Raw genomic sequence first — 13,392 nt, 5'->3', positions numbered from 1 at the left:
TGATAAAAGTCTAGAAACGGTTCTTACTAGTGAGCGTGAGTTCACAGTAGTTCATAGTAGCAGATATATTTACTCTTCCCCGTACGTGTGTAATTATTAAACTTCCGCAACGAGTTCGCTCGTCTCACTCAACGAGTGGCCATTTTTAAACAATACGTTCTCGTTTTCCCCAGCCGATAGGCAAATATCGATCGATGTAATAAACATTTACCGCGAGATATGTACATCGCTACAATAGCATTTTGCTTATACGATATTGCATAAAGAAAAAGAAACACGTTGATATCGAATGGTCGATTTGAATTCAAATACAATTGAAACAATGAGATATAGAAAAAATACTAGAAATGGTTAAACTCAAAATCCCTAGATATTACTAAAAATCTAGAGAAACTTCCGAGAGCAACGTCACGCTCTTCCGATCGATTCCGCACACCTCAGAGATTTTAACGCGACGAAATATATTATTTATAAAATATTTAATATTTATTTTAGGTGTTGTTTCCAAACACCCGTGAAGCTGTATATTGTAGTGGCTAGCACGATCGTACGGTCACGCAAGAACAATCTACGCACCCGCACACTTACGCATTCAATGCAACGACAGCCTCGTTACACGTTCGATTAGCTGCCCCTTACTTTTTTTTTTTCTTATTTCAGTTTTTCCTTTCTTTTTTATGAAAAGCACGTTCAGCACCATCACGAGCATACAGCGAGCACATAACGTAGCTGTGCAATGTCTTGGGTCTGGAACACGTGCATTAAGGTTAGCCCGATGGGTGCACGTGCGCCATTGCGGATGCAAAATCGTTCGATGCGTTATCGTGTTAGCGAAAGATCGGTGCTTAAGGGAGTATTTCCATTTGGTGGCTTGGAAAGCCTGACCTTTCCTTATTTTATACCCTTAAAGTTCAAAGTTTTCAAAATATCCTTGCTAGATTGCTCGTTTCTAATTTAATTTCTAATTTTTCAGCAATTTCTACGATAGTTTGCCAAGCTCTCTTTCTAAGTAATATTTCACTTACAGATAAACGATATAATAATTGATTCTTATTTTTACCAAGTTTATTTTCATCGATACGGTGTTTCTTCAGAAAGAATCGTTCGATTGCTTTCGAAATTCATAAACTCGTAGAGTACACGTGTTGCTGATTTTCGGCGCGTAATCAGCGCTATAATTTTCCACGCTTTTCGTTCGCTTATCAGCAGTCTAAAGTTCCTTAAAATTCCAGATATCGATCGATTTCTATTTATATCTGCTTCGGATTAAATTTTCGCCTTTACTTTTCAATCTTTGCGCGCTCAATCTCGCGGAAGGAAGATTTTTTTTTTTTTTTTTGGAAATACGCGACAAAAAAGCTCGTATATATGCCGATTATGAATATAAAGGTATTAGTATAATACGCGGAAAATGTTTTTCTACGTCGGAACGCGAGTAACCAAATTATAAAACGAACGATACAGAAAGAACGGATTATTCAAATTTATCGTAAACGATATCGGAAATTTCAAAGCCGTGCAAATTACTCTTTTTGCCTTCTGAAATTTTCCAATAATTTCTCTCGCGGGTCGAAAGATCGACTCCCTTTAATGGAAATACTCCTTTAACACTTTCTAGAACGTTAGACTCTCGTTGGCAAATAGCGACACTGGTTTTTGCATGGTGCAACAATTTGGCCAGAAAACAGAAACGTAGGACGAATCGCCCACCGATATATTCGCCTGAACGATATTTCATGAGGTTTATAACGCTGTTAATAATTTCGCTTTAGGCGAGCGGCCCCGAATAAATTCGAGGATTTCCAGTTTATGTCGCGTGTTTTCGCATGCTGTTCTCTATGATTTACTTGGAGGGACGCGATATTGATCTAACTAGCGCGTACCGGTTGGTTCAAACGAGTGCCCTGCCGCTGAAATTTAAAATGACAATTGAATTATTACAGAGTGTTTCAGTTGCGATACGATGATCGATGCTCCATGCCTCTAATATGTTTAATCCGGCCGTGGACGATGCCACCGTATGATTCGATGTATCGACAGAATTTGAATTTACTGGAAATTCGTATCGATGTCGATTAATTTCGCATAACTCGCCGTGGAAACGCGTTAATTGGCCGATTTTCTATTTATACGCTTGTCGTTGTCGTTCGTACGTGTAACATGGAAAATAATCCACGCGAACGTGTATATTAAACGTTACGTTAAATAAATTATTAAATTAATTTCAATCGATAAATAGATTTCTCGCGAGGAACGACAAATTGTGTATTTCGAATGGTATCAAATGGAATTGTTTTATACGACAAATATAATTGTTCGGTAAATTCGAGCTGTTAAATATCATTTTTTTTTTTTTTTATACCATTTACCGAGTCACGAACAACCATTCGACGTTAAATGTTTTCAACGATATTCCCGATGCTTGCAGCTACGTTTTCACGTTTGAATTTTTATTAATTTCCTAATCAAATTGATCGAACGTCATCGTCGTCTCGACGTTACAGCGCTGTGATACGATCGACGAACCAAACAAAGTAACATTATTTCGTACGCGTAAATAAAAATGTTGCAGGTGAAAGCGAAACGTGGAATTTATTTTTATAAAATTACGAATTCGTTAAGATCGATTCGATCAAATTTCCGATGCCCTTGAATGTTACCGTCTGTTTGCTGATGCCACCGTTCAGCGCGTATATATCTCGTTCAAATTATACATTGCTGTTAAAAGTAAGGAAAAAGGAAACTACCTTCACCTTTTCGTTAAATTGAAGCGTAAATAAAAATGAAAATAAATATAACGCTTGGTCCGTGAATATGGATGCGATGCTCCAAGTAAAACCACCAGAATTATTACGTAATAAAGTAGCTTCATACATTTGGGTCAATTATCGCTACCAAATAAATATCGTTTTGAAGTTTATAGACTGAAACAGCTTCGTATCCCGTATCGAATTTTAAACTTATCGTCGATCGTTGTAAACGTTACTTTAACAGGTTTTATGCAAGGGATTTTTGTGGTAAAACGTTGAATTCGTGAAAGATTTGCAGTCATTTAAAAAAGGTAACGTGATACGTAGTTTTAGTAGATTTCTAAAATCTAATATTCCTCACTTTACAATGGAGATATATATATATATACAAAAAAAAAAGAAGTGGAATTTTAATCAGCTTAATCAATTTAACGTCGCTTACAACGCATAAGCGAGACCATAAAGCAAGTTTAAACACCTTATAAAAATATTTTCTACATCGTATTATACTTGTGTCCATTTATGTAACAATGTTTACGTCACCATGTTATTTATGCAACAATAATCAAGAGTCGTTAGTTGATTTTGCAATAAATAAATACCGTAATGGCCGTGTAAATAGTTTAAAGAGGAAGAGCTTGAATTTTGAAGAGAAAAGGGTTGGAGATTATCCAAAAGATGGTCACGGAGATAGGAGCGGAATATTCAGAAGAAATTCCAACTACGAACTGCGATTCGACCTCTCTAAATTATTAATCTCTAAAATATTTAATCTCTAAATTATTAACAATTTCGCGCTTGACAATCTATAAGTTTACATAAAGCGACATGAATTTCTAGCCGCTGGTAGTTTATTCAATTTTAATCAAAAAATATATTATTTACGATTTGGCCGGACTGATGTTGCGCTGGCACACCCATGAAACCATAATTCTGCAAATGTTGTTTTCCAACTGTTCTCAAAGGGCACCGAGGAAGAAGAAAATGAGGAAGTTGCTTGCACGAGTCTCTTATCGATTTCCCACTGTTTCCCGAGTGAAAACGCGAAACGAAAATGAAACGGTGCTCTTAAGATGCGATTTTTAATAAATTCCCATAGCGTAGAAACGCGAAATTCCAACGCTGGTATACTATGAGTAGAATTTCATGCATACGAAGGGCAGGAAATTTCTCCGATATGAAATTTACAACCTCGCGAAGAATCATTTCAAATGGTAAATTCATAGAATCGATGTATTTTTGCAACGCGTGTATCAAGTACCGTCGAACCAATAAAAATCATAGAATCCTATAAAGCAAGTTGTATCGTAGGTTACTTCGACTTTTGGATTTATAACGTCGCGAAGAAATATTTCACCTGGCGAATTTATACGATAATATTTAATTCATTGCCCTTTTAAATTCTACTGTCGTCCATAGAGCACGGATCAAAAATTTCGTAAATCGCGGCTGTCGTCCAAAAGCGATATTATGATTTTCATGAAATTTCATAGGTGAAAATTAACGACGAGTCTGTTTTACGATTATTTTATATCATAATTTTATACACCAAGTAAATAATTATAATTTCCTGTTCATGCTGTCATTTTCTTTTCTACCAGATAAATATTTGTATCTGTGTTACACGTTTACGTATTTATGTATCTCGATGTTAACCAAATTTCAGTTAACTAATTGACACGCGTTATAATGATAGTAATATTGTATTTTTTTCACATTTTTGTTTTTTTTTTGTTTTGCCTTTTTGCGGTAATAAGTTACGAAAAGGTGCGCGTAATCTTAAAGGATTAAATATATTCGTATATTTCAATGAATTTAGAGCCGATAAAGCTGATGAAATTGTACAAAGGTAATTAGCAGTTATAATATCACGAAGAAACATTTCAAACGAAAGCAACGCTGGTATTCTTCTTTGTTAAGTATTTCGAAAATCTTCAAGCGGATAAGGATCGTCAAATCCTGTAAAGACAAGTTGAGTCGCGGGAGATTATTTCGTCCTTTCGAGGCCAACTTGTTTCAGGAAATTTAAATAACCGAGAACTGGGGATTAAAATTACATTGGACAACGAATATAAAACGGTTAGGGGAGCGGATGAATTAAAGATAATCTGATCACTGGAACTTTAAAAAACAATCCATTTGGCAGCGAGAATTGGCCCGAGAGTAAAGAAGGGATTTTCTGAAAGTGTTAAAAAGGCGGACGTATCCTTCGAAACTTGCAAATGAATCGAAGATTCCATCGAATCTGTGACGTAGTTTATATATTAAATATTCTGTAGTTTCTATGTAACTGTTCCAGATTCCTTTCGAGTACCAATCTAACGATGACAGTCACGTTCCACTACAGTGATAACCAAGTTTTCAAACATTTTGTATTATACATTTGGAATTTGCTTAAAAAATTGCCCAATATGATCACCACAGTTTTATTTAATACGTACATTAACGCACGCATTAAGGTTCGTTCAAAATTGTACGTATAACGTAACCACAAAATGTGCCACATAATATAATTACAAGTACGACAATCGTGTTTCTCTATATTACTCGTGAAATTTCAGAACGTTTCGTACAATACGTACGATATGCGTTTTAAGATTCGTTCAATATCTTACCACTTTACCGACCGATGGCCGATTAATCGGCTCTTTGTCGCCGACGCTTACCCACCGATAGCCTACTAATCGGCTTTCTGTCGCCGACAATCTTTCTCATTATTTGAGCAGTAATTTGTTATTTACTACTAAGGTACCTTGCTCAGTTGCGTCGCTTTGTAAGCTTCCACAGTTTTATACCAATTTGAGAAATTTACTAAACCGAAACAGAGCCAGCACCAGCGCCAGGGAGAATCTGCGCTTGAGCTGCCAGTGGACGTGCGTATGCTGTTGAACCGTTAATGGTCAGTAAAGTGTTACCAACGCGATTATCGCAATAGCGCTTCGACGAAATTTCAAAATCCTCCACATACGTAATACGCGTGATATATCGGAGAAAATGTTACGGTACAAAGTTAGGGAGCAAAGGTAGCGAGGGTACGTTCAAAAAATTTTAGAAGCATCGTATTTGACGCTTATAGAAAATCCCATCTTAAATCGTCCCGGAGGAGAATCCAAAGAAAAGAGAAAAAATGTTATGGGGATGTAGGAAAAAGGTTATGTCGTATCGACGGGATGCTTACCGGTACAAACAACGGCTGACGATGGCCGCCACACCTCGGTCGTAACAAGCGGTATACAAATAGCGAGGGGTCGGTATCGGGCGTGTCTCTATTAAACGGTTTTTGTCGCGGTGCTCGACATTGTTTTAGTGGCCGTGCTACTTCACACGATGAAAATTGAATAGCAGCCCGATAAGAGGCAGCCCTCGAAGCCGAAGAAGAGTGCATTTACTTTCTTGCATCTAGCAGGTGACACTGGAGCGGGCCGTACTTACACGGGCGTTATCGGTTTTCTTTCTTATCGTTTTATCCCGATACAAAACGCCGACTTGCGTGCACGCAAACTCGATACTCGCTTCTGCCTTTGTTTCTCTTGCGTTTCTATTTTCTCTTCCGTTCTTCTTTTCTTTTACTCTTTATATATATATATACATAATCTCTTATCGTCGATTATTGCACATATCTACATCATATTATATATGGGCCTAACTACACACGAGCGCGCGCGCGCGCGCGTACGTGTCTCTTGCGTATCGTATATTGTATATTATAGGTATATGTCTACGTGAAGCGTTTTAGATCGCGAGATCGATAAAGGAGGCAGCGGTGTGGCCGATGGAAGGAATATTTTTTGAGCGATTAACGTAAATAGTCGTTCGTGAACGTTGCAATAGTCTGGGAATCGTTGATCAATGGTATAATAATAGCTTTAATAAAAGCTTTCTACGCGATCATTTGTTTGAAATTGTTCGCGAAAATCGCACGAGAATAAAGAATTAAAAGAACTATTTATCGGCTCGACAAGTTTGCGACCAATTCGCGGTAAGTTCAATAGGTGACTGTAGAGGTTAGAAATTTCTAGAAATTATTTGCGAGGATTAAAGTGAAGTAAGGAGAATCGAGAGTTGATAAGAGATTCCTAAGATTCGTGGTAAATCCGCGGTAAATTAGATAGGAAAGTTTAGGAAGCGTGACGCGTGAAATTCGGCATAATTTGTATAATGAAAATTTAATGATACGGATTTGAAAATTCTTCGAAGCACTTGGGCAAGTCGGTCAATTTTATTGTATGTACAATTAACGAGTCACTGACGAAACAACAAGTAACAGTCTCTTACGAGATAAGAGTAAACGATTTCGCCTAATTTCCTAGTAATGGAAGTATAAAAAATGAACGTTTCGGGCGATATTTGACGAGCAATGGGCCAAACTACGGTTACATCCGCAGGGTTTCAGTAAAGCCTCCAGCAAGAAATTATACTTCGTTTGACGCAAAGGTTGTGCTACTTTGTATTTGCCTTTAAATCATAGACAGGACTTTGTAATATTAATTATAGGTATCCTCGCAACTCGACCGAGATATCTCTCGTATTATTCGTAACGTTGTAAAGACGAGTAATTAAGAATTTTCGTTTGATAGTAAAAATTGTATTAACTGCTATGCTTTGTTCGAATTATACAGCTTTAATTTATATTTTAAAGCGTTACAATGCTAATCGAAAACTGGGTTTTATCAAATTCACGACCCATTTTCTTCCGAACCACTGAACCACTTTCGATGAAATTTCGCCCCGTTATTTCACTATAATATACATATAATGGCGTTAAATAAAAAAAAAAAAAAAGAAAAAAATGATTCTATCACTTTATTACAAATTTTAAAAAAGAAGAAGTTACATTACGAGCGAGTTAAAAGAATTACTTAAAAGCTGACGAAAGAATTCTTTTTTCCAACCTAGCAACTGCATTTGAAATTCCCTTGTGCAGTATGCTCGACAGCTTGTTAGAAATCACCGTGAAAAAGTTGATCGAATTTTCCTTTTTAAACGCGGAGAAAACGGGTCAGAATGGATAAAAAGTAGGATTTTACGAGAGAACCAGTTTTTTCTCGGTAGCGGTGCTGATTCATTTGTCAATCAATTCTGAATAAGAAATTCTGAAAGGTCAAGAGGTAGATGAAGCTTACAAGGAGAAGGAAGACTGAGCGATGATCATTCTGCGAGAGTGAAATTTATCGGTATAATAATTACGTCAAGTAATAATTACATTTTCCAGCGATGGAAATCAATTCGTAAATTTCGTACTTACTAATAATGAAGCTTAACAAGAATTAAACACATCGAACTACCAAAAATAGATTTATATTTCCAAAACCGACTACAAAAGGAAAATTAATTTTTCTCGCATTTTTTCGCTTTTCGGTTCCTCCGAAACGATATTAGCCACGGTCAGAACTTTCCACCAGAAACGGAACAGTATGGCCAACCTACATAATTACCTATATGTACATATATAGTTCATAGTTTCTGTGCAATTTGTTCCTAGAAACTTTATCATAACCAAAGTTTGGCAAATTGCTCGACAAGCGTCTCAAACTTGTATGTATCGTTCTAATGCTCAATTACCAAAAAAAAAGAGAAAAAAAAAAGAAAAAGCAATGCAAGATGGAACGTACGTTTGTCAGACGAGAGACATTCTCCCTTTCATCGTCTTCCAATATTCTCCTTCATTGATCTGTGCTTCTGAAACAGCCTGAATACGTATATTATATAAGTACATATTGTATACATTATATATTATACATAACCTTTATATACATATATATAATATATCATATGGAACACGCTGCATATACACGGTGTACACGCATAAAGCGAAGCATGCAACGAGTGCATTCGTGCATAAGGCATATTTACATACATATACATATGTGTGAGTGTATATATATATATATATACACGTACATCTACACATACATACATACATATATACATGCAACCTCTTAATTATAAGAAACGAGGCGCGAGGATGCGGTCTTGTTTCGAAATCGATTTTTAATTGTGGCTCGTTGCTTTTCCAGCGACCTTGAGAAGTACTTCGAATATCAGGGTCAGGACTACATTTGCTCGCGTCCCGACGACAACGGAATGCACTCTTGCAGTAACCTGCCGCCGCTCAAGTTCGGTGAGTACATCTTCGATATTCTTTTCATTGGTTTTTCAATTTTTTTCCCTCTGCCCCCACCCTTTTTTTTATTCGCTTTCCATCTAGAACAAGTTCACGGTTTCGTTCGACATTGGCATCGCGTGTTTTCGGCATCGCTGTCACCAGAGTTTCAGGAAAAATATGCCCGCGGGATAGGGGCGAAAGAACGTCACATATCTCGATGGAAATCACGAGCGTCGATGGATTCGATGCTCCCTGTGACTGCTAGTTCCATCTTCGTAACTGCAAACGTAGAAACACGGAAAGGGAATTTTATACGAAATTAGCAATCACTAAACGCGTTATATCGATCGACTCTCGTTATTCCGAAATAGGAAAACGTAGCAAATGGAAATGTATTTCCGGGTTACGATATTTCCGAAATCTGTGTCTGTATTTGCAAACGATCCGAGCTTCTCGTAATTTTCTATCGACGACGCGAATCTAAACCGAAAAATGTGGAAAAATACCCACTTTTTGATTTTTTATTCAACTTCTGTCGGCAGTCGATCTAAAGATATTGAGAAATTTTCCTACGACAGCTATTTCATTTAATAAGAAATTTAATAAGATTTACCGAACTCTTTCCGTAGATATACGTAATTTCTAATAAAACTAATAACAACGCCGTCTGAAACAAACATCGTTCTAAAGTTAATTAACGAACGTTAATTTCTCAACAGATCTAAAGAACGAAATTCGTATCGGTTTCCCGATAGCGTGACATTCGTACAAGCCACTGAAGTGTTCTTGCTTTTAGGAAACGTGGTTTGCAATAGCACCGCGTTGCCGAACAATAATGCAACGTTCATCACCAACGACACCTGCGTTAATTGGAATTACTACTACACGGAGTGCAAGGGTCAGGGTAACAATCCTTTCCAAGGAACGATATCGTTCGACAATATCGGTCTTGCCTGGGTCGCAATATTTCTCGTGAGTGTCCTAGTTCTCTCACATTCAGAAACTGAAACTTCACCGTAGCCAAAATTTCCACATACGTGTCTACTTTCGTTAGTATATATATATATATACATATACATACACAAACACGTTACAAACTGGTTATAATAGTAGTATTGGTATAATCGAGTGAGTATTCTTATTATTCGAGTGAGTTAGTTTAACATGCAGGAGGTCAAGGATTGCTCCAGTAGCCAATCTTATCTATTCTATATGTATGCTTGGCAATTAGACTGCGGATGTTTCTGCATTTGTAGGAAACGTGAAACCCAATTTTTAAATGCCAACGCTTTGAGAGCGTGTAGAGGTCTAAAAAGCGCTTTAGAGATTCGCTGGTTTTTCCAACAATTTGGGGAAAATCGCGGGGAAGGAAACAAAAATTGTTCTTGCTTTTCCGTTTGCACATCTGCGCTTGTTTATACGTGTTATCGTTTATTTAACGAGGATACCGTTAAAAACGCTGACCTTTTGCAACAGCGCAACCATTAGATACATCTAACATTGACCGCTCTAATTGCAGCCAGACATCGCGCTGCTGATATTTGGTGCACTGCAGCTGCGGTTGGATACGGTTACAATTCGTCATTTTGGAATAAATATACTAACAAACGAAAATATTTTTTTCATTTTTCCGCGATTTCCTTCAAAATGGATCGGAAACGAGGCAATTTCTAAAGGACTCGTTTTTCCTCGGTTTATCGATCCCCTACACGTTCCTCGAGTTTCGATATTTAAACCCAGGACACACGTATATCGAATGTATATTAAATTATTTGAGAAATATCGATATTAAACAGGAACGAGAATTTTGAAACAAAAATGTAACGTCAAGTTGTCGAAGTTTCTAACGTCTTACGAAGAAACATTTCTAAATTTTGCATCAATCGATAGTTCCTTGATCAGCTTTGATAATCAAGATTCTATTAATACACGCACAGATATATCACAAAATATTGTAAATATAAAAATTAAAGTATTGACTATATTTAAATTAACGAAACATTGTTTTTCATTGAGATGTAAATTCGCATAGACACTCGCAGTCTGTTCGTTAGCGAATCTTGCAGCGACTCGTAATTTCATTTATTCTTTTCTAAAAAGCCAATTAATTTAAGAAAATTTTTTGTTCGACGATCTACGATATGTAATGCACCTCGACGTAATTTCTCCACGGAAATTTCAACTGCTTGGACGAGAAAAATTGACAAAATAAATGATATCGTCACAGGTAATCAGTCTGGAGGGATGGACAGACATAATGTATTACGTACAGGATGCTCATTCTTTTTGGGACTGGATATACTTCGTCCTTTTAATCGTGGTACGTTTATTACTTCATGCACGATATTTAGAAAAAGTACTGGCACGTAGCCTTATTTCCCGATGGAGCATCTCTTTATCAGCCACTGCGTTTCATTGTCACAGTGTCGAATTCTAGCATACGCAAAATCCCATAATAAATACAATGGCGTGCCGGTATTTCTTGTAACCACCGTATATATCGAATATAAAATATTCTTCATTTCTTTAATTTACTTCGTCTCTTTTAAATGCTGTTTGATGGAAGCTTAAAAGGAAACAAAGATTCGTTTACTTCTTACTCTGCGATACGGAATGTTTTTCTGATTAAATAGACATAAGTAGGGAGAAGTAGAAACCTTTTTCTACGGATTCAAAAATCGCACGATGTTTCACAACGGGAAGAGAAACGTTTCTTTGCTGTTAACGAGCGAAAGAAAAAAAAAAAGAAAAAAGAAAAGAGAAAATGGTCCAAGTTGAACAAATTTGGGTTACAGATTGGTTCCTTCTTCATGATTAATCTCTGCTTAGTCGTGATAGCAACGCAATTCTCAGAAACGAAAAAACGGGAGATGGAAAGAATGCGACTGGAGCGTGCACGTTTTCATTCTACATCAACGCTTGCGTCGTCGACGAATACCTCAGAACCGACTACATGTTACGCTGAAATTGTTAAGTGAGTATTTAAGCGACTTTACTGGAAAAGCGTATTAACTTTTCTCCTCTATCTCGCTGCCTCTGTCTCTCTCGCTCTCGCTCTTCCCGGCATTAAAGAAATAAAAAAAAAAAAAGGAAATTTAAAGCCAAGGCACGAAAGTACAAAGTTCAAGCACAACTTGATATAACCTGGATAACGATACATACATGCACATTGAAAATCATAGTGATGTAAGTGAAGATCCTGAGGATCAGAGTTTAGTCACGTATTTCAACGCTTAAAAGTATCAGTCCTTATATTTTCATAATTAATTAAGTTGCAACTCTGTTAAGTGGAACAGGGAACACCGTTTTATGAAAAATAATAATGTCATTACGATGTTCTCGGTTCTTTACATAATAACGAGTAAAGGTTTAACGAAAGTTTATTTATTACGTAATTGTCGAATTTGATTTTTGTCTTTTTATTACATGTTCTTTTTATCATTTTATATAACAAGATACGTATTGATTTTCGCCCGTTTAACTTTATATTTTTCGGCGCGCACGATATAGAAAAAGCTTTGTATTTTCATTTTCAATTTGTATCAATTTTCTAGTTTCAGTTACGGAAAACACGAGTGTGGTAAACGTATCGTTTATTTTTGATCGATGCAACGGTATTTTAAATGGATGTCGCAAAATTGACGTGTAGATTTTAGTTAGATTTCATTCGAACGTAAAATAGAGATATTGGAAAATTGTTTTCAAGTTCCCTTTCCCAGCTACGTAATCGTTTCTTCTCTAGTTATTATTTTTCACCACTATCTAAGAGACCTAAAAGAAAGATCGCTTTTCTATGTACGAAACAACGTTTACAAATTTTCCAATTACAATAGATCGAACGAATTGTAAACAAAGAGCCTGTAAAATATTGAAATTTATTTTTTACCAATTCTGATACTTTACGTCGCATGTTATTCAAATGCACCATCACTTATTTACATACATCTTATTTATATATTTATTTATAATAATCGACACACGCGGTATTATCGTAATGCGCGTAACAAACGTAAATATTCTACAAATAATATTACGAATTACAATTAGGACGAGGTACGCGTTACTCTGAGAAACAAATTCGATATTAACCCCTTAACCTACGATTTACGTTCGAGAATTTTGGGTCGAAAACGCAAACAAGCTCGCGCAACCTTCGAGCCATTAGCACGACTTGTGTAGTACGTATTACGGGCTATGTCCGTAATATTTACGTTTGGTCCGATCATTTATTACGGGATATGCCCGTAGTTGTAGGTGAAGGGATTAATAAAAGTTGGATAAAATCGAAGATAGGCAATTTAGAAGTATCGACTCGAACATATCGCACGTGTGTGTGATTGAGTGTTTTAAAGATTTACATATTGATTAAACTTCTTTGGAAATTCGTAGAAATTTATACACTATCATATCTGGGAGAATAAAAAGGATGCTACTACTTTTATTCCCTCAGGAGTAACTTGGCTGCTGTATCACATACGTCATAGAAAAAGCTGTAGAAAAGTTTCAGCGTATAAAGCAAAAGTTTCCTCGCTTTTT

At 36.5% G+C, this 13,392-nt stretch overlaps 1 protein-coding gene across 9 annotated transcripts in view; it reads left to right on the top strand.

Annotated features, from left to right (window-relative positions):
* LOC100651843 (voltage-dependent T-type calcium channel subunit alpha-1G) overlaps positions 1-13,392 on the top strand; it is a 107,699-nt gene that overhangs the window by 47,259 nt on the left and 47,048 nt on the right. For 8 of the 9 annotated variants that reach the window (XM_012313521.3, XM_048409811.1, XM_048409815.1 and 5 more), the window contains 4 exons: positions 8,768-8,871; positions 9,653-9,828; positions 11,084-11,176; positions 11,652-11,830. In XM_012313521.3, the coding sequence (XP_012168911.3) occupies positions 8,768-8,871; positions 9,653-9,828; positions 11,084-11,176; positions 11,652-11,830 (552 nt within the window). Of the gene's footprint in view, positions 1-6,591; positions 6,730-8,767; positions 8,872-9,652; positions 9,829-11,083; positions 11,177-11,651; positions 11,831-13,392 lie in introns of those variants that run through there. The other variant, XM_048409814.1, reaches the window with a different exon arrangement.

The sequence above is a fragment of the Bombus terrestris genome, chromosome 11 (assembly GCF_910591885.1).
Source record: "Bombus terrestris chromosome 11, iyBomTerr1.2, whole genome shotgun sequence".
Lineage (NCBI taxonomy): Eukaryota > Metazoa > Arthropoda > Insecta > Hymenoptera > Apidae > Bombus > Bombus terrestris.
Note: the sequence above shows the minus strand (reverse complement) of the source record. Positions and strands in the feature narration are given on the sequence as shown.